The 22,208-nt window shown below is 38.5% G+C and overlaps 1 protein-coding gene across 2 annotated transcripts in view; it reads right to left on the bottom strand.

Moving 5' to 3' along the window:
* The window catches only part of SLC13A4 (solute carrier family 13 member 4), a 60,894-nt gene extending 39,149 nt beyond the window's left edge, over positions 1-21,745 (bottom strand). For both annotated transcript variants that reach the window (XM_051963251.1, XM_051963252.1), the window contains exons 1-2: positions 20,818-21,745; positions 12,257-12,385 (exon numbers count right to left, since the gene is read on the bottom strand). In XM_051963251.1, the coding sequence (XP_051819211.1) occupies positions 12,257-12,385; positions 20,818-20,916 (228 nt within the window). In that variant the 5' untranslated portion in view covers positions 20,917-21,745. The remainder of the gene's footprint in view (positions 1-12,256; positions 12,386-20,817) is intronic.
* Positions 21,746-22,208: the final 463 nt, after the last annotated feature.

Here is a 22,208-nt window from a genome sequence, read left to right as displayed (position 1 = left end):
GTTGTTCAGTCATTTTCATTGTGTTTGATTCTTTATGACCTGCTTTTGGTTTTTGGTGGCAAAGATACTGGAATGGTTTGCCATTCCCTCTCCAGCTCATTTTACAGATGAGGAAAGTGAAGCTAACAGAATTAAGTGACTTGCCCAGAGTCATATAGCTAGGAAGTGTCTGAGATTGGATTTGAACTCAGGAAGATGAGTCTTTCTGACTGTAGGTCCAGCACTCTATGCACTGGGCCACCTAAATGCCCCCAATATCTTAATAAGCCAGCACATAGAAAAGAGGCTTTTGTTTCTTCAGAAAGCAGGTTTAGAATCAGTGGATGGAAGTTATGAAGAATTAACTTTTAATGTAAAGCAAAAGAAGATGAAAGGAAAAACTTTCTGGAGAATAGGCTATCCTCCTGTGGACTGATTAGGTGATAATCAGATCAAAGTATTTAAAGAGAAGGTAGATAAACCAATTGTCTATTGGTAAAGACACAACAGATAGGATTTTTCAGGGATTAAATGATAGCCAAGGCCTACCTGAGTAAAATTCTATGATTCTGTATTCTTTCTGAAGTGCTTTTTCATCCCAACATTCTCCATCCTACACAGTAATTGACTGAGGACCCCAGTTATAGTTACTATAAAACTTGAATGCCCAGTCATGGTCTTTCTATCAAATGGAACAAAACCTCCATTTATCCCAATCTCAGACTGTCTGCTTCCTGTACAGGATTCTGCTCAGCATCATCATTTCCCATGAGAGCCATTTCTGCCAGTTTTTTTTCTCTCCCTTATTTCAAATCTTCGCTAGAAATCCTCCTCCTCCAAGAAATCATACCAGACCACCCCACCCAACTCCATTCATACCAACTACCACGCAACATTCATGTACAGTAGGTAGTTCCAAGCAGCTGCTACTAGTTATGTGCAGAAAAGATTTCCCTCACTTAACATACATTCTAGCAGAATTCATTCTAAAATTAATTTGTTTAATTAATTCCTTTCCACTGATTTCAATCAAAAATGGAGCTGTACTTTGGCAGAAAAATTGATGTAATAAAATCACATTTAAGATCATTATGATATATTTAACATGTATCGGATTACCTGCCAGCTAGGGGAAGGAATGGGGAAAAGGAAGGGAAAATTTGGAACAAAAGGTTTTGCAAGGGTCAATGTTGGAAAAATTACCCATGCATATGTTTTATAAATAAAAAGCTTTAATAAAAAAGAAAAAAAGATCATTATGATACATATTAAAATCATATATACAGAGAAAAACTTCTGATAAAACATTAAAAAATATTTAATAATATTACAGTAAGGTATTGTGAATATAATACTATCCTGGGAGCTAGGAGATGTGGCTTTTATACTTCCTTTTTCCACTGACTAGCTGTCTGATCTTGGGCAAGTCACAATCTCTTTAGAACTGTTTCCTTATTCGAAAAATGAAAGGATTGGATTAGATGACACTTAAAGTCCATTCCAGCATTAAAATACTATGATTATATAATTTATAATGTAACATGATTTTTTAAAACTTCAAGTGGTAGGTGTTCTCTAAGTAAATTACAACTGGGGATTGATCTGGGAGAATAGGTACCCTTTATATAGGACACAGACCTCAACTAGTCTATTTCAGACCCACAAAAAAATTGGTTTTAGGGCTGAAATCTCAGTCCCACACTTTCCTATTCCACAGTGGCCATAGATATTGGCTTAAAAAGGCAAAATGGCTGGAAGTTGCTTGGCCCTTTTCATTAATATAACCATCTTCCTTTCCCATTCCCAGACACTTACAAGTGTAAGGAGGAATTTGGATAATTAAGTCTACTACCTACTTTAAATTTAGGCAGACAAATGAACAATGCAAGTGTTTCTGTTAATAAAGAAAAAAGATCGACAGGCAGCTAGATGAAATGCTGGACAGAGCACTGAACTTGTAGTCAGAGACAAGTTCAAACTGTGCTTCAGATACAGTTTGCTAGCTGACTCTGAGCAAGTCATGTAACTTCTGTGAACCTCAGTTTTCCCATCTGTAAAATGGGTACGACAATAATGTTAATATCTATATCACAGGGTTGTTGTGTGATGGTCAAATGAAAATATATGGCAATCACTTTGCAAACCCTATACTATCACATAAAGATTAATAAAATATTATTAAATAATAATATATTAGATTAAAATAATTACATATAAATAATAATAAATGTTAATGTTATTATTATTATTATTGAGAAGTGGATGAAATCTCTAAATTATTTCAGTGATAGTTCCAAAAGTGGCCTGGGAAGACTACTGAGAGAGACTTGACATACACAGGGCTTATGGGGTGGGGAAATGAGGATATCTTAGACTGCTTTTTTCTCCAATATATCCTCAAAATGTTTTTTAAAGCATTTTGAATTAATTGCTTTTTCAACTCTGGAAGGGTTGGAATAATTCTGATCATAGATCACAGGGATCACAGAAGTCTTCTAATTCACTTATTTTATTATAGATGAGGAAACAGATATAGAAAGGCTGACCTGTTTATGGTTACATTGCTTGTTAGAGGCAGAGCTTGGACTCTTAACTAAGCATACTAAATCCTAGTCCAGGTTTTGAGATTTTTTTTTTCATCCCAAGTTTTTGTCTGGTGGTCCTGGGATTGTGAGAGTCAGCAGAGAGGTCGACTAAGTCGTGGGGCTGCCTGATGGTGAAGATTAGGCAGCGTGCCCGGGCAGGGTTATAACAGAGGCTCACTAGATTTTGAAATGATCTGATTATTGTGAACTGGGGCCAGTCCCATGCCTGGTTGGTGCAAGGCTGTCCAGGGGAATGGTTTCCTGGTGATTAGGGACCCCGTTCTGGTCTTCTTGAAGAAACTGAGCTCATGTGCAATCATCATTTTGGACACTTCCCTTTCCCCCACTCCTGACATCCAGTCAGTTCCAAAATTCTTCCAGGTTGGTCTTCACAATATCTCTCATGTCCAGTTCTTCTTCTCCACTATCCTGGTTCCTTTCTAGTTCTTTCATCTTTTTTAGATTTTTTTCCCACTTAATGTTCCCAAGTAAACTTTGTAATGCACTGCTTTGATCATACTATTTCGCCACTAAAAAACTACCCATTGTTCCCCATTGCTTATTAAAGCATAAACTTGATCCTGATATAAAATCTACCTGATCCTGGCATTCAAGGCTCCCTGTTATCTTGCTCTAATCTTTTGGTTAGCCTGTTCGCCACTCTGCTTGCATATTATGTATGTAGGTCTTTTCATGATTTCCAGTACTTGTTCTGGTCTTATTTTATTTCTAAGTTTTTGTTTATACTATTCCCTTTTACACATACAATTATTGGAAATCCTCCCTTTTTCAAGTCTTGATTCAAATGATATCTTCTTCTCCTCCTCCTTCTTGTCCCAGTGGGATCATTTCCTCCTCATCTTTCTTCCTAGCACTTCGGTCCTTTTCAACTGCTTTCCCAGTAATTGCAAGTATTTAACAGATACCTAAATATTTAATAAATATGTACAGTAAAGTGGACAAAGTGCTGTATTTGTGACTTAGGATGACTGAAGTTCAAATCCTGCTCAGACACTTATTTAGCTGTATGACCCTAGATTGATAATTTGACCTCTCTCAGAATCAATTTCCTTATCTGTAAAATGAGGATAATAATAGTGCTTATCTTGCATGGTTTCAGTGAGATCAAATGAGATATTTGTAATCTGCACGTCTTAAAGCATTACATAAGTGCCAGCTATTAATATCTAGTAATTGAATTGAATTGGGGATATGTTGGTGCTATCCTATCCACCCATGGGAGGGTACATGATGCAATGCAAAGAGCACAGCATCAGGACTTTAAGTAAGGACCAATGTTAATATTCTTTTTACTTTTTTGGGAGGTGGAAAGTTGAGTCATTTCGGTGGAGTCTGATCTCTGTGACCCCGTTTGGGGTTTTCTTGGCAGAGACACTGGAGTGATTTTGCATTTCCTTCTCCAGCTCATTTTGCAGATTAGGAAACTGAGGCAGAGTTAAGTGCTTGCTCAAGGTCAAGTGTCAGAGGCCAGATTAGAATTCAACTTCTCCTGATGTCAGGGACAGTCACTGTCCACTGCACCACCTACGCTGGACTACTTATCTTACTTTTACTTACTTCCTACCTTTGTGAATGTGGGCAAATCACTTTACCTTCCCAGGCCTGTTTCCTTATCTTAATGAATTGGACTCTAAGATTTCTTCCCATCCTAGATTTATGATCCTGTCATCAAATCTCTGTGTTGATTATGATGATGAGGAGGAACTATTTTCATTTGAGAAGCTAATGATGTGATGGGAATTGGACTTGTTTTCCACGAGGAAGGAGAGAATTTCCCTAGCATGCTCAGGATGGAATATTTGAGGATGGAGAGGAGGCCAGTTTTACCAAGCACACAGGTGAGTGGTACTTAGGCTTCCTGCAGTATGGATATAGGATGGAGTCCAACAGAGCAGCTCTCTGTGTCTGAAATCCCATTGTGGGTCCTTTTTATTGACATGGACTCCTGAGCTAATGGTCTATTACTCCCCTGACTGCTGATGAGGGCTCAGTGGGTATGTGTGCTCTTTCTAATTTTCATGGGTTTGCCCTTGGGCCATTTGTAGAGAGACTAATGAATTATGAGATTATTGGGGTTGGGGAGTTGATAGTTATTTGAATAGATACATCCTTCAAATTTTGGACTGAATCCTTGTAAGAATGGGAAGCATAGCACTGTTGGACTCAATAGCTTCTGTGCTTCTCTATTTCCCCTGGTGTAGGTGCTGGAGGACCATTTCTGTTTCTTGGTTTCAGTTCTCTCTCTTCAAATTAGATTTGGGGCATCTGTTTTCTCTAGGTTCTAAATTCTCTGGATTTGGATCCTCTCTATCCAGGAATGACAATGTGGGTATTGGGATAAATAAAGACCTAAAAGTGGATACTGCGATTTGACTCCTTTCTGAAGGATACAGTTAATGGTAGGTTTTGAACGTCAGGAAGTGTTGATTAATAAATACCTATAATTTCTTGGAGGGCCCATTGAACTGCTGCAGCAGTACAAAAGCCAGAGCGGAGCGGGCTGGGAGAGGCAGGATTTGGTATTGAGTACTGGACAGGAATTACAAGTGGCTTTCCATAGGAAATATACCCTTCCCCCACCAGGGGGATTCAACCTCGGATTGAAGGCTAGGAAGGGTATGGCAGTCCAAATGCCATCCTTCAGATTTCTTTCTACTTTCATTTTGCTGTCTGATTCTAGTAGATCTGAGCAGTATTCTTTTCTGCCTTTTTTTTTTTTTTTTTTTTAGGACCATAGGACCATAAGTCTTATATTTTGGAGATCATGGAATCTATTTCTCTCATTTTACAGATAAGGAAACTGAGGCACAAAAGAAGCTAAAGCATCTGCCCAGAGGCATCCAGGTTTTGAATTAGGTCATTTTTTGTTAGGAGTCTGATGATTCTTAAATTCTCCCTCCTTGTTCTGTTTCTCAGATCAGTTCTTTAGAATAGAACATGGGATCATAGGAGTATAGATGGAGTGGAAAGGATCTCTGAAGCCATTGAGTCCAATTTCCATTTATAGATGTGGAAACTGAGGGTTAGAAAGATTAAATGACTTGCTCAGGGTCAAACAACTAGTAAATGTCTGTGGTAGAGTTTGAACCCAGATCTTCCTCACTCTAAATTCTGATATCTCACATGTTTTCTTATTTACCAGAGACCATGCTAGTATCAGGTTCCCTTTTTGTATTGTCCTAGAATGAATGGAAGAATTTTTTAGGTGTTTTTCTTTAGTTTTATTCACGATTGAGATCTAATTTTAAAACCATTAAGATCTGGGTTCAACTCTCACCGTTAAAATATATTGGCTCTGTGACTTTGGACAAAACACTGAACCTCTTGTAGCTTTAGACAACTCTTTAAAAATGCAGCATCTGGGGTCAGCTAGATGGCACAGTGGATAGAGCACCTGTCATGAAGTTAGGGGGACCTGAATTCAAATGAGGCTCAGACACTTAACACTCACTCCTTATACAAAAGTATCCCTCTGGTACCGAGGGAGCTTCTTCATTTAGGATTTCCCTGTATTACTACAGTCATAGGTTAAGTCCCTATGACTTATTGATCATTGCTTCATCTGACACCCTTTAAAATCTTTGCTGGGGAGTTTCTTAGGGGAGTCATTATTAGCTGTAACCATATTGTTTTCCCAGAGTCTAACTTTCCTCCTGATTGGGGTCTAAGTTATGTTGTCACACTGGACCAAAGTCTCTAAGTATTAGATCTCTAACAGCAGTTGTATTTAGTTAGTGGAGTATAGAGAAAGTGAGAACAAGGTCAGAATATTCAGAGAATCGAGGCCGGGTGGCCAGGGTAGAAACTGGTTCCCCAAGAAGCTCAGGGCTACATGAGTGGTCAGAAAAGGAAGGCGGATGTCAGCAGAATTAAGATCGCCTTGGTGATTGGGCAGCTTTGTTATCTCCCATCAAGTTTTTAATAGTTCTCTCTCACCAAGAGTATTTATCACTAACTGAAGGTGGCCTTCAGGATTGCAGGAAAAGGTCCCCGAGAATAGTGCAGTGAGTTGAGGAATACCAGGTCGGGTTACTTAGAAGAGGTCATTCCTGACACTTCTCAGTACCAAAAATAACTGTCAAAACTCAAGCATTAAAGCCCAGAACTTTACTCCGTGGTAGATGCCATTAGGTTATCATTCACAGACAACTTTCTCCTAATTAAGTCACTCTTTGTGACGGCTCAATCATCTAGTTTCTGATCCTGTGACAGATTAAAAAAGCAATAACCCAGAAAGATTTCTTACTTAGTGGCCACAGTGAGAATTTATAGCTGATGGCCCAAGGCTGAAGGATACAGAAAAATGAGAGAGCAGACTCAGCCTAGTGCTAAGGATGACAACATAATAATGGATCATATTTTTCTGGTCTCAGACACTTATTAGTTGTGAGCAAATCTTTTAACCTCTCTTTGCCTTGGTTTCTTAATCTGTAAAATTAGTATTATAATAGCTTCTATCTTCTAGGGCTGCAGAGGGGATCAAATGAAATGATCATTGTAAGGTATCATAGCACATTATCTAGCACAAAATAAGTACCATTTTATCATAACTATTATTATTATATTAAATTAAGTATAAATATTATATTATATTTTAATCTGGGGACAAAACAAGGCCTACCTCCCAGGATTGTTGTGAGAGTCAAATCAGATTTTAATTGTAAAATGCTTAGGACAATGCCCGGCATATAGAAAGCTCTATAAGATGATGATGTTGTTGTTGTTATTCAGGCTTAGAATTAAATAGGAGAAGGCTGGATTGCCTTTAGAAGATTGAAAATTCCTTTCATAACCTAGAACTTTTAAATACTGGTACTCTCCTGGTGGTGGTATATGACTATGGACACATGGAACCCCAATAGGTTCTGATGAATTGAAAATGAGAAGACAATGGAAAGACATATTGTAAGTAGGAACAGACCACAACAAATACAGAATTATGAAGGAGAAGTATAGATGAATATGGGTTGAAGGAAATGTATGGGCAGAAGAGGTGGGCTGGCCATATGAAAAGAGCAAGGGAGAACTGAAGGATAGTAACTGGGCTCCACCAAAATCTTTATGATATTAAAAGAAAATGAGAAACAAGTTACCAACTTGTGAGAGAACATGGATTGGAATCACGTAAAAAAGGTGGGAATGAATGCAACCCGCTTCTTTGGAAAGAATTCTCATATTGAAGAAATCACACCCATCTACACATATTTATTTTTGTATATATATATATACACATATATTTACTCATGTGCATATGTGTATATCTGTATGGATACTTGAAATGATAAAATAATAGACCCTTTAAAAATGGAAGGACCTCAGTGGTTAACTGACACAACTTCTTATCTCATAGAGGAATCTTTTTTGACATAGTACTGATTGCCAAAAAGTTCAGTCAAAATGTATACTCCTATAAACTTCATGTTACTAGCTTTATTCTGCCCCTTTGCAACTATACAGAATAAGTCTAATTTGTCTTCCAAATCTGAGGTCAACAATTAGGTTCTTTGTTTTCCACCCTTTTCCCAAACCATCTTTTGTCATTTTTATTGTATTAGCTTGGCTTACCCACGGTCAATTAATCTTTTTTTCAGTTGTTTAGATCTAACTTTATTTGTGTGACAAGTATTTTGTAGTTGTATTCATATAGTTCCTGGCTTTGTCTTGGCAGGTAGACTCCAAAATATCTCATATTATCCACAATTCTTTTAAAAGATATTCCTCTTCCTATCTCTTGCTGCTGGGCTTTGTTGGTAACATAAAAATGCCAATGACTTTTTGGATTTATTTTATATCTTGCAACTTTGCTGCAGTTGTTAATTGTTTCCAGTAGCTTTTAAATTGATTCTCTAGATATGCTATCATATCATCTTCAAAGAGTGATAATTTTTTTTCTCCTTGCCTACTCGAATTTTCTTCAATGTCTTTTCTTTCTAAAGCTAATGTTTCTAATATAATATTAAATAATAGTAGTGATTATGGGCATCCTTGTTTCACCCCTGATTTATTGGGAATGCTTCTAGTTTATTACCATTACGTAAAATGCTGGCTGATGACTCTAGGTAGGTACTACTTATATTTTAATGAAAACTCCATTTATATCTAAACTAGTGTTTTTATTAGGAATAAGTGTTATATTTTGTCCAAAGCCAAAGCCATCTTTAAGAATTTTTTTCCCTTGATTGGAATTCCCTTGATGGAACCACTCCCCATGCAACATTATTAGGAGAATCCTTACATATTCTCCTTCATTTCCTTTGGTCCTGTTCTAGGTATTGAATATGTTTTTATAAAAATATGGCATCTGAAAAGGAACACATTACTTTAGAGGTGGTCTAATATGTATAGGGAACAATGGAACTATTGTCTCCCTTGTGCTGGATGCTTTTATTATCCAGATTTATTTATTTTTTTACTTGTGCAAAGAGATCCAAAAGCCAACTAACTGTGCAGCAACTTAAGAGTCTTAAATGTCTTGCTGGGGGGCACAGAGAAATTGTTACTTGCCAAAGTCACATAACCAATTTGTGTTAGAGATGGGATTGGAAATCAGGCCTTTTTTCCCACTACTTTTGGCACTTTAATGAAACCTGTGGACCTGTTGTCAAAGTAAAAAAAAAAAAAAAAAGGAAGGAAATGCTAAATTTCAGTTAGATGTTAGTGAAAATAAAGAAGTTACTTTTCCCATCCAAATTTATAGACCCCCTGAAAGTCATCCATAGTCTCCTTTGGAATCTGTGGATCCCAGGTTAATAAGCTCTGCTTTCAGGCTAACCTTTGATCTGCTATGCTATGATGTCTCTCTCTATGCTCTTATGGACACTAGACTTCCTGTAATGAGCTCTAAGAATGACTTTTTTGATTGATATGTCAGAATGCAGGCCCATTTAATTAACAGCTAAAACCTTTAGGTAGTTTTCATATAAACTATTGACATTTGTTGTTATGACAATTCTTATAATTCCATCTTATTACACACACATTCTATCTACTATCTATTTTATGTTGCTTTCTCAAAGATTGGAATGGAGCAATACACTGAGAAATAAGTAATGAACTGGTTCCAAGTGGATTAAAAAGCTATAAAAAAAGGTCCTTTCATGCCCTTATCATCAAGCAGGGAAGATAAGAGCATATACACAGATATTAATAATACATGGCCCATTATAGTGGTACAAGGCAGAAGAGCTATAGATGATTTCAGAAGGAGAAATCATTCCTAGTTGGGATGAACAGGATGCTTTTTTGCCAAGAGCCTGTTAGAATCAGGCCTTGGAGGATGCAGATTTTGACAGGCTTGGGGAGAAGGCATTCTGAATGGGGGTGTTGGTGGCTGGTATAGTGGTGATAATGTAGAAGATAAGTAGAGAGCATAAAATGCTTTCTCCTTTTGTCTTGGTATCCCCAGTGCCTAACAATGTGATAAATGTTTGTTGAGTTGAATTGAATTGGTAAAATACAAAGTCCATTACAGAGACAGCATGAGGGCTGGTTTGACTGGAGCAGAGGTTTTCTGTTGGGGAATAGGTAGCCTGGTTCTTTTTATGATCAAAATCATACATTGAGCATGGAGAGGATAGAGTTCATGACTAGAACTTTCACCATGTGAAAAGGTAACAATTTTATTTATATAATGGCTAAATCCCTGTCCTTGGTCTCACTGGCATTGTCCATTAACCAACAAAGTGCAAGTCACATTAACCAATCTATCAGTTATTGGGAAATTGGTGCTGGATATTTTGCAGTTCCTGTCTCTTCCTGTTCCATCCTTACCAGTGAGAGAGAGATTTTAGCATTGCTAAAGAGAGAAGAAGCCTTTTTATTTCATCCAGATGGCTTTCCTCTTCTACCTTCGAATAGCAGCAATTCTAGATTTCACCTTGCCTTACAATAATACCTCCCCAAGTTCTATCTGCATCTCTTCTTGACTTAACCTTCCCAACTGTTCATGATCATTGGTCCTTTGTTGCACTGTTGCCTAGCAACTCCCTTGAAGTACTCAGAACCTGACCTAGCTGCTTTTTCCACTTCCTCAGAGCCTTGTGCTGCATCTCTATGCTAAGCCTAGGACATGCGTCTGGTCTCTGTTCTGTTTACAATGAGATAAAAATTGTATCCTATTTAATTAAATATTGGTTTACTTAAAATTTTTACCTCTAAGTTAGCAGTTTTTAATTTAAAAACTGAAATGGGAAAATGAAATCCAGCAGCAAATTTTTTCTTAGGCCCTTTAGAAAAGAACTGTCAAATATGGCTCAATTTCTCTTGAGTGCAGCCTGAATCAGATTAAAATATAACTGGTTCATATTTAAACAAAGAAATAAAACTTCAATAAAACAGAAAAAAATTTTCAGTTACTATGTGACCTTCAGGGATTCTTATATATTGGTTAAGAGCCTGTTTCTTTTTGAATTTGACACTATTGCTTTAGGAGACATTCACCCTTTCCCTTGTGAAGTTTTAAATCCAGGAAAGTTTAAAGGTGCCAGGGTATTTGTAAAGTAGGATGATGGAAAGCCTGGAGATCATACTTCATCAGAATAGATCGAAGCAACTGGAAAAGTTCTTTTTTTTGGGAGAATGATGAATATCTTTAAGTATGTTAAGGATTGTCATGTGAAAGCATGAGAACTGATCTGTTCTGCTTGCCCCAAAGAGCAGAATTAGAAAGGATTGAAGCTGCACAGTGTCAGATTTTCAATGCTTGACATAAGCAAAGACTTCTTAACAATTAGAACAACCAAAAAGTGAAGAGGGAGATACTGAAATGGGTACCACTGGAGGACTTCAGACAAAAAGCCAAATGATCTTTTGTCACTGATTCCACAGAGTAGAACCTTGATCAGATGAGGGCTGACTGAAATTCTAGGATTCTTTGAATGAATACTCTCATTACCTTTGCTTCTGGGATCTAATTCCATTTTCTTTTCTATAGGTTTAGGTTGTATATATACACACATATGTGTTTAAATTTACTCATTTTGGACAATTTGTATCAAAGAAGATACAAAATGTCTCAAAGAGAGAAAAGAGTGACAGTTTAAGGATATTGAGTAAGGAGAAGCCAGTGATTTGAGGCTGAATGAGTCTAAGAATAAACCATCTAGTGACCTGAGATGGGGAAGAACAGGGATATACAGGTAGAGCCATTTCCAAGACTATTATGAGCATTCTAGGAAACTTTATTAAATGAAGTGATAAGTTCTTGTGTTCTTAGTAACTTAGAGAAATGTGAAGGAAAGGACGCGTATCTGAGATGGTTACATTATACTGGGGGTGAGACAAACATATGAAAAAGGATTTTTAAAAATTAGTAGCAGCACATCATTAAGCACAAAGCCATATACTATGAATAAGATATACTCATGCTGAAGGAATACAGAATAAAATGGTCATTGGATCTGGGTGTGTTGAGATCATAAAAGAAAAGAAGGGCACAACACCCCAAGTGTAAAGCATGATTGTGTGCAAAGTTACTGGACTGTAAAATCCACTAGGGCACTTCTGTTCACTTATTCTCTGTACACAGTAGGTGCTTAATTAATGCTTGAATAAAGATTCCTTTCCTCCAGAGTGGGTATGTTTTACTTGTGAGTTACTGTGGACCTCTCCCTATACCTGGAATATTTAATCAGGGCGCAATGGGACCTGTGGCGGGCACAGTGTGGTCTAACCTCACTGGATCGAAGGACTCCCAAAAGGGGGTAGAGGAAGGCAGGCACGAGGGCTGCAGCTCCGAGGGGGACTGCTTCTGACACCCAGTATACAGCCGTCACGATCAGGACGTAGGCACACGCAGCCTCCTGCAGGAGAGGAAATAAGGGGATTAGTAGCAGCAAATACCACTCTTTATTCTGTTCAAAACGCTTCTCTAGAAACCAAGAGCCACAGATAGGGCAGGCTGAGGCAGTGGGTGGGTACATGGGGCCATTAGATTAAAAAGCTGTTTTTGGGATCCAATCTAGAAAACTGTCAAAGAGACAGCAAAAAACTCGGACCTGGTAGTGAATAGTGGGCATCTTTTTTTTTTTTAATTAAAGCTTTTTATTTTCAGACCATATATATGGATAATTTAAAAACATTAACCCTTGCGAAATCTTCTGTTCCAGTTTTCCCCTTTTCCCCAGATGGCAGGTAATCCAATATATAGTAAACATATTTATGCATACATATTTATACAATTATCTTGCAGCACAAGAAAAATCAGATTAAAAAGGGAAAAATGAGAAAGAAAACAAAATGCAAGCAAACAACAACAAAAAGTAAAAATGCTATGTTGTGGTCCACCCTCAGTTCCCACAGTCCTCTCTGGGTGCAGATGGTTCTCTCCATCACAAGAGCATTGGAACTGGCCTGAATCACCTCCTTGTTTTAGAGATGGTGGGCTTTACACCCTAATGCCCTCTGCTAAGCTGGCATCTTGAAGGCTACTAGCAGATCTGCTTGGTCTCAGAGGGCAGAACTAGGAATAACAGGTAGAAATAGTTTAGAGGCAAATTTATTCTTGACTTTAGGAACCATTTCCTAACCCCAAGGGTTGTGCCAAAGGGGAATAGGTTCCTTTTCACAGGAAGTCTTCAAGCAAAAGCTGAATGACCTCTTATGGGCGATGAAGAAGATTCTAGTTCAGGCATAGGTGGTTTCTGAGATCCCTTCTCACTCTGAGATGCCATGATTCTGAGATCCCGGAGTGGAGTGGTGCCATAAAGGGATACATACAGGAATTCTGGGGGCTGAGGCAGAAAAGCACCTGTAAGGATTCCCAGAGGGTAAGTAGATTGAGGGGGCCAGAAACCTGGGGGGTCAAAGAGAGACTGGCTGAGGTTATGAATATGGGAGGAATCTGAGGCTAGATATACAAATATGCCATTTTTATGGATATTTGGTCAGTCTGTACTAGTTATTTGATTGAATTGAGTTTTTAAAATATACATATATTTCAAATTGAAGAGACGAGTCAACTGTGTCAAAATTCATCAGATTCGGTTTTTGTATGGTATGCACATTTCAAGAGTTGGAGGGCCTGAGTTTTTAATCTGTGTTTTTCTTCACTCATTCACATTTTGTGTGCCTTGTCAAATAAAACCAGGACAGCCTTTCTCCTGAAACTATTGAGAGGCTTAGCTAAACCAGCTCAGGAAAAAGGAAGGTTTATCATAAGCCAGAAAATTCATGGCATCATAGAGTTAGAGCTGAAAGGGGTCATAGAAATTATGCAGTTCAGACCCCCCTTTTTTTCTTGTTTTAAAAATTATATTTTACTTTTTCCAATTCCAATTTTTAACATCCATTTTTTAAAATAAAATTTTCTATCCCTTTCTCTCTCCTCTCCACTCCCTAAGATAGTAAATAATTTTGCTACACCAGTGGCAAAACTGGGGTTTGGACACCGATCCTTTAGCTCCCAACTCAAAAGTCTTGCCATCATATTATGCATGTAAATGCCAACTGAATGAATGAAATCCATGAGTATCATGTGGAAGATCAACTGGACTCGTTTTGTTGGGCCACTCAGGGAATAACCAGAAATAAATGCACTGAAGTTGTAAAGGGGCAAATTTAATTTCAATGCCAGTAAAAACTTCCTTTCCATTATAGCTGTATACAAAAGGAGTGGGCTGCTTCAGAAATGGTGGGGCCTTCTGCCTGGGGGTGTTCAAACACAGGCTGCTGCTTGTTGGATGTGTTACAGTAGGGATTCCTTTTGTGTACAGATTGGACTAGAGTGGTCACTGAGAGGTCCTTTTCAACTCTCAAATTCTGTGATTCTGCCTGGAAAACAATTTCATTCCAGTAAGATGGTTGCTAATGGAAAAACTCTTTGTTGCCCCAAGGACCCTGAAGAAACATTCTGTTTAGTCTTTTTCTCTTCCTTGAGAGCAAAATACAAAATAAAATCCAACAAAATTTAATCCTCCACACAGATCCTCTGTACCAAAGAAAATCTTTTTTGGTGGTTGAGTTATGTTTGACTCTTCTTGATCCCATTTGGGTTTTCTTGGTTTTTCTTTGGGGTTGGAGTGGTTTGCCATTTCTTTCTCTAGCTTATTTTACAGATGAAGAAATTAAGGTATACAGACTTAAATGTCCAGGGTCACATGGCTAGTAAGTATATGAAGCCAGATTTGAACTCAGGGAGATGAGCCTTCCTGACCCCAGCCCTGGCACTCTATCCACTGCTTCACTCAGCTGCTCCCATTTTAAGCACTTGCTGTGTACTACAGTGCCTACTACACAGCAAGTGCTTAATAAATGCTTTTTGAGTGATTATTATACCCTAAGAAATTTATAAGTTTAGTACATGTACATTAGATATATATAGTGTGTATAACCGTCAAATTGAAATAATAATATCTTCACATTACTCTCTAACATTCTATTCCCTTATATGAACTTCATACTAATTCGTTGGAGAGTCAGGGGAATATCACGGTGGATAACTAGACAGCCTCCGAGTCAAGATGATTTGGGTTCAAATCCCTCATACTGTTTGCATGACTTTGGATAAGTTATTTCCCTTCCTCAGTGCCCCATTAAGGGGCACAGTCAGTGTATAAGGTGGGTGGGGGAAATTTACTCCTTAGGAGTTTCCTATGACAATGAAATACAAGATTTCATTTAAAAAAGTTATTTATCCCCATTAATATATCATTTGTCTCTTTTTGTCTCCCCAATGCTTAGTGCATAGTAGGTGCTGAGTAAATGTTTATGTAACAAGTGTGAGAAGGTGAGTAATTTGCTCAAAGTTACAACAGAAAATAAGTAGCAGAAATGAGACTATCCTGGGTCTTTTGATTCCAAGTATGGGACTTCTTCCATTCCATCATTCTAAAGGAGTAAGAGGCAAATTTTATAAAAAATCTGAAATGTTTCACAATAGCAAAACAGCTCTTTTTTTTTTTTCAAAATAAAAGGGACTTTTCTGAAATTGTGTATAGGTAAAATTGAGTTTAGATTCATAAAACTCAGTTAACATTTATTTTGGGGAGGTTACTTAAGCTGAACAGGAATAGTGACAGTGGATAGAGCAATGATCCTGGAGACAGGAGAACGTGAGTTCAAATCCAGCCTCAGATACTTATTAGCTGTGTGACCCTGGGTAAATCACTTAACCCTGTTTGCCTCAGTTTTCTCATTTGTAAAAATAAGCTGAAAAAGGAAATGGCAAACCACTCCAGTATCTTTGCTAAGAAAACACCAGTTGGTTATTGCCAACTCACTCATTGTGAGTGAGTCACAACTGTAATGATTAACAACAATAACAACTCTTAAGCTGAATTAAATCATTTGTACTTCCTCTCTCCTTTTTCCATATACAATTAGATTCTGGGTTTCTAGTTCTTATGTACTTGTGAGTCAGAGATAAAGTGAAGGTCTTTGGGAACAGTTTAAGTGTCATCCTTAAGACCATTGTGGTTGGACTCAGGAGCAATGTCAGTGCCCTGGAAACTAAAGCAGATCAAGCAATGAAATCCAGTTGGGGATTTTAAGGACTAAGTATTAATCCTAATGCTATCTTTACTTTCCTGAGATGCAGTCCAGGTTGAAGGAAGAATTAGGTTCTAAAGGACATCTCTCAGAACTAATTAATATAACTTTAAAAATGTGAATGATTTTTAAAAAGCCAAAGAAAACAAAAGAGGGGACAAGTTAGAAGCAGAGGACCAAGAGCCCAAATTTGGAATTAATCTAAAAAGAGTCAAAACTGAGGTTCCCCAGGGATGCTCCATCATCCTCTTCTCCTATTTCATCTCTCTTCTGATTTCCCTCTCCCTAGCTCTTCTGCCATTGTTTTTTCTTTTTCTTTCCCAGCTTTGAACAGAAATGCCCAAAGACAAAGTCTTTCTGCCTTCTTGCCTTTAGTGTGCATATGATCTCCCATCTTCAAAACCATTAACAAGGGCTGAGTAACTCATTTTTTACCTCAGAGCACTGTTATTTAAATGGTGTCTCTAGTCTCTCTCTCTCTCTCTCTCTCTCTCTCTCTCTCTCTCTCTCTCTCTCTCTCTCTGTCTGTCTCTCTGTCTCTCTGTCTCTCTCTCTCTCTCTCTCTCTCTCTCTCTGTCTCTCTCTCTCTCTCTCTCTCTCTCTCTCTCTCTCTCTCTCTCTCTCTCTCTCTCTCCCTCTCCTCTCTGTCTCTTTCTGTACCTTCGTTTCCCTCACCTTCTCTGTTTTTCTGTTTCTCCCTCTTTTCTCTGTCTCTCTCTCTCTTTCTGTCCCTTCCTCTTCCTCTCCTTCTCTCTGTCTCTTTTTGTATCTGTCTGTCTCTCCTGTCTCTGTCTGTCTGTCTGTCTGTCTCTCTCTATAACTCCTTCTCCCTTTCCCCATCTCTCTCTCTCTCTCTGTCTCTTTCTACCTGTCTTCCCTTCTCTTGTCTGTCCTTTGTCTCTCTGTCTCGCCCTTTCCTTTCTGTCTCTATCTGTGTCTCTGTTCCTCTTTCTGTCTCTCCTTCTCTCTCTCCCTCTTTCTGTTTTTCTGTATTTCTCCCTCTCCTTTCTGTCTGTCTGTCTCTTTGTCTCTGTCTTTCTGTTTTGGTTTCTCCCTCTCCTCTCTGTCTCTCTCTGTCTCTCCTTCTTTCTCTCCCTCTTTCTATCTTTCTGTTTCTATCTCTCTCTCTCCTGTCTGTCTGTCTGCTTGTCTCTCTTTGTCTATCTTTGTTTCAGTCTCTCCTTCTCCTTTCTGTCTCTGTCTGTCTCTCTGTCCCTCTCTCTGTCTTCCCTCTTCCCCAGAACAGTTAACTGAAACTGAAATTACCAAACCCTGAGCATTATTAATAACACCTTATTAATCTGTGAGCCACTATTGTTAACTAATTTTCACTCCTATTTAACTGAGTTACTGCTATTATTTCTAAATTATAAATTGCAAAGTAAATTTGAGAGTGTTTTTTTTTTTTTTCAGTATGTTCTGGGCAACAAAATTGTGACTTATAGCTCTGCCTACTCCCACCCCATCTGTCATATATCACATTTTGCTTCTGGAAGACTTCTTTCTCAGCTCACCATAGGTCACAGAAAAATTAGACTTCACACAATGAAGCAAAAGAATGAAGAGGCCTAGAGTTCTTTTGGCTAATAATATTAATAACTGACATTTGTAGAGCCCTTTACAGTTTATAATGGCCTTTATATTCAGCTGATCCTTATTGTAATTCTTTGAGGTAAACAGTGAAAGTATTATTATTTTTGCTTTACAGTTGAGGAAATTAAAAAACAGAAACGTTAATGAGTTGCTTGAGATCTCACAATTACTAAGGGACAGAACTGGGACCAGAACAACATCCTTTCTCCCATGATGGCTGCTTCCTTCAACAGAAATGTAAGCAACTTTAAAGTTGCATTGAAATAAAATGATTTTTTTTTCTGGAGAGAAATTGCTAGTGACCTTCTCCATAAGAAATTGGGGAGATTATTAAAAAGTCCCCATTAATTTCGTTTGTTCAGTTGTGTGTCCCTTGTGATAATTTAATTTTTGGCAAAGGGCAGTTAGGTGGCACAGTGGCTGGAGTGCTGGGGGTAGAGTCATGAAGACCCAACTCCCTGAGTTCAAATCCATTTTCAGACACTTCCTAGCTGTGTGATTCTGGGAAAAATCATTTAATCCTGTTTACCTTTATATTTCTCATCTGTAAAATGAGCTGGAGAAGGGAATGACAAACCATTCCAGTATCTTTGCCCAAATGGCGTTAAGAAAAGTTGGTCACAACTGAGCAACGATTTAATTTTATTTTGACAGATTCCCATGCTTCTGTCTCCACCATTTTTTTTCCTTTTCCCCATATGCATATGGATTAAAGAGAGGCATCTGGGGACAGGGCCCTGGGGTGCAACTGCTACCCCAGACACCAACTGTGCAGGCACATGCTTGGCAAATCATTTTGTCCCTTACAATTTGTGTCCTCATTGGCAAATAGTTATAATATTTGCACTATCTATCTACTTCACAAGGTTGTTGTGAGGAAGGCATTTTTCAGCTTTAAAGAGCTTAAGTGGGAGTTATTATTAAAATAGAAAACCAGGTGGCAGCAAGGGGACACGGGGAGGGCGGAGGTATGAAACATCGGCAATCCTTGGCTGGCCAATCTAAGCCAAACCTTAATCAGCTTCTCTCTGCCTCTCTAGGGGATTCATTGAAAGATTTAAGCCAGTTTGTTTCCAAGAGGAACCATCCTAATCTCTATTTAGCTTTTTTTTCTTGTCTTAATCTTAGTGACCAAGTTATTACAGCAAAGAGAAAAGTGATTTTTTTTGTTTTTTTTTCCACCCTTCTCTCTTATCCAGTATCTCAAAGGGTTGGACCAGTTTGATGGAAATTTATGGAGTCACAGCTTTCAGAGGACTCTGGGACTAAGGACAGTTTTTGAAGAGGGAAGGAGAAGAAGGGGGAGGAGAGGCAAGTGGTAAATCTGAGAGGAATTCAACGTGGGGAGCCAAAACAGTCTGCTAAGAGGACTCCGACTGATCTGTTTCCATGAACCCTGCTGAAAGTAAAGGTCATGCTTTAGGAGCTTAGGGATCTTCTTTGTTTTTGAATGTGTCATTAGTTAGTATTTTGTTTCTCTGCTTCTGAGAGCACAGAGGGGAAATCCACAAAGAACAAAAATAAGCAGATGAATCATGTGCCTAAGATCAAGGCAAAAAGCCACATTTCATTTTTCTTGGGCAGTGTCCTCCAGAATAAGGATTCCAATGAAATTTTGGCTTTTTGGCCCAAGAAACTTCACTGAACCAATCTTATTTCCTAATTGCTGTGGTTTATGTTATAAAACCTAATTTAAAAAAAACACACCAAGAAACAGTTTTGTTGAATGTAAAAGTACTGGTGCCATTAACTGTCCATATTCAGAACACCCCTGTGCACACACTGTGTATGCTGGTTGTAACTCAAACCAGTTTACCCTTTTGTATTGAGAAGATTTCACTAGCTGCTACAGTCAAGAAGATCAAATTTTGGTATGAGAGAAAACAATTAAAATTTTATTTTTCTATTGACATTTCCAATGCTGGTGTCAACATTTGCCAATAAAAATTGTTACATTAAAAAAAAGAAAGAAACTTTACTGGAACAAGTCTGGTCTCTGAAAGCTAAATCTTGACATCTTCAGTCAAATTCAGATCTAAAGGGGAGCTTTGAATCTGAATTCAGGAAATTGAAACCATAGATAGATGAAATAACTTGCTGAAGGTTACCTGGGTAGTGTAGCTGGTGTGGAATTTGAATCCTTGACCCCTGACTTCTAATCTGATACTCTTTTCAGGATAACAAATTGACCAATTCCATAGCATTTTAGTCTATCAGCATCATTCATTACAAGGCCTATACTAGTGGTTCTTAACCTGGGGTCTAAGGAAACATTTCAGGGAGTCCTTTGACTCAGGTGAGAAAATCCATCTACATTTTCATCAACCTCTAACTGAAATTTGGTATTTCCTTTCATTATGAATGTTAAAAAAAACCTGGTTATTTTGAGAATGGGTCTGTAGGCTGCCAAAGGGGTCCATGACATAGAAACTGTTTACAAAGTCTGGGTTTAGTCTATACTCCTCGTGTTTTTCAGATCATAGAACTAAAGCTGGAAGGAATCTCAGAAGCTATCTAAGTCCACTTCCCTGCTTTTGCAGATGAGGTGATTTAGTTCCAGGAGTGGTTACACAAGGAATAAAGTGTCAGAGGTGGGATTTGAACTCAGGTTTGCTGACTTCGGAACCATCAAGCTTTCCAGTTTTACCATGTGGTAGCCATGTGGTATATAAGTTCATCATTAGTTATAGGAACTATTCCTGGAAGAGCTTTCAGAGTTCTTTTTAGCTCAATTCCCTCATCTTATGGATGAGTATCATTATCCATTTCCACAACTCATAAAGGGTCCCCATTTCCTGTCCCTGAAGATGCTGTCTTATAGAAGTGAATGGCTTTTTCTGTCTTTTCACCTTTAAACCATCTCTTTTCTTCTGTGACCTCACTAATGGTAATAAAGACAGACCAAGAGGACCATGGTGGTAAGAATGGCCCTTTCAAGTTGGAGGATTCTTTAGTATTCTCCTTTAAATGCAAACCAGTCATTTTTAAAAAGGAATGGTCAAGAGTCCAAGTACTGAGTCTCATTTACTTGCTACAAAAGCATCCAAGAGACTCTACCCTTCCTTCATCTGATAGAAAGTTCCCCCCTTCTCCCATTCACCATACAGTGGTAGATCACGTAGACACCGGAGGGAGAAAACAAATGAGTACTTACGCTGTTGGGGTGTAGAATTGGTAGAGGCAACAGCAGAAGTGGTATAAAGATGACCAGCAGCAGATTCTTTGCTTTAAATAATTCCTTCAGAAAGGCCATTGTCCACTCTTCCTCTTTGTCTTCTTGTGGATCTTCCTGTCCCCCTCCTTTTGCTCAGCTTTCTTTTGTCCTTACCAAGAACCCTCACTTTCTCCCTCCTTGCCAGTTAAAAACATAAAATAAATAGCACCCTCACCCAGCTTTTAATTGGTGTCTCCCTTTTTAGGTAGCACCCACTTTGAGTCAACCGAATATAGTGGTGACTCTGCCTTTACTCTGATTAGAAAAAAGACCAAGAAATGGTACTTAGGCCTCTATGCCCTTGAATACTTTAGGTAGGATTGATGAGCAGGGTATTCTGAGCAGGAAAAGGGAATTGGCCAAGGATTATCAAGTGGGACATCGTGATTTCCGTCTTTGTTTTGGCTTGGGTGAATTAGCATGGACAGTCCTATAACTTGGTCCCAGCGTTTTAGTAATTGACTTCTTCCATGAAGTTGTTATTGTTGTTGTTGTTTTAAAATTTTTGTTGATTCTAAGACTGACTCTAGGAAAATCACAGGGGAGCCTATTATGACAATAATGATTAAGAAAAGTCTGCATACACTGATTTCTCTTGGTCAGTCCCCTTGAGGATTATTTCCAGAGTCCACTCTCCCTTGGCTCTCTCTGCTCTCTCTGATTCTATGAAATCTATCCTCTCCTTCACTGTAAGCGACCAAACAAATAAAAAAGACCAGAGCTGGTTGGAGAAAGATGATGACTTCAGATCAGGCTGCTTTTCTTTCTTCTAAGGCTTGCCACCATGCTAGAATCAAATTCTTCCCCTTTAACTTGGTTTCCTACTTTTAATTTACCTTTTCCCTACTTCTTGAGCCAGGGCCTCCCAGAAAAATCCCTGAAGACATTCCTTTCTGGAGCAAGATAAAAAGCTGTTGGGGACCCTCCTTTACTTTGAATCCACCTATGGAAAGCCTGGGAGAAGAACGTGGCCCTGCCCCAACTCCCCAAACCAATCAGGGTGTCTCAAAGAATGACCCAACTTTTTTTCCCCAAGGCTTCTACTGATTGGTCACAGCAGGGTCCTGCATCTGCTGACTTTGGAAAATAGCAGCAAGTGGCAAAGCTTATTTTTAATACCTTTTTGTAACATTCCAAGGGCAGAAATAACAATCCTCCCCAACATAATGCCCCTTCTCCAAGCGAACACTCTTTTATGGTTTGAATGCATGGGCTAAGAACTTATCCCAGGAGATTTCCCATGGCTCTCAATCCAGCTAGAGGCAACAAAGTCCTTGGGAAGATGTGTTAAGAGCTCAGGGACAGAGAGACATATATGACCTGAGGGAAAA

This window comes from Antechinus flavipes, chromosome 5, assembly GCF_016432865.1.
Source record: "Antechinus flavipes isolate AdamAnt ecotype Samford, QLD, Australia chromosome 5, AdamAnt_v2, whole genome shotgun sequence".
In the NCBI taxonomy this organism is placed as follows: Eukaryota; Metazoa; Chordata; class Mammalia; order Dasyuromorphia; family Dasyuridae; genus Antechinus; species Antechinus flavipes.
Note: the sequence above shows the minus strand (reverse complement) of the source record. Positions and strands in the feature narration are given on the sequence as shown.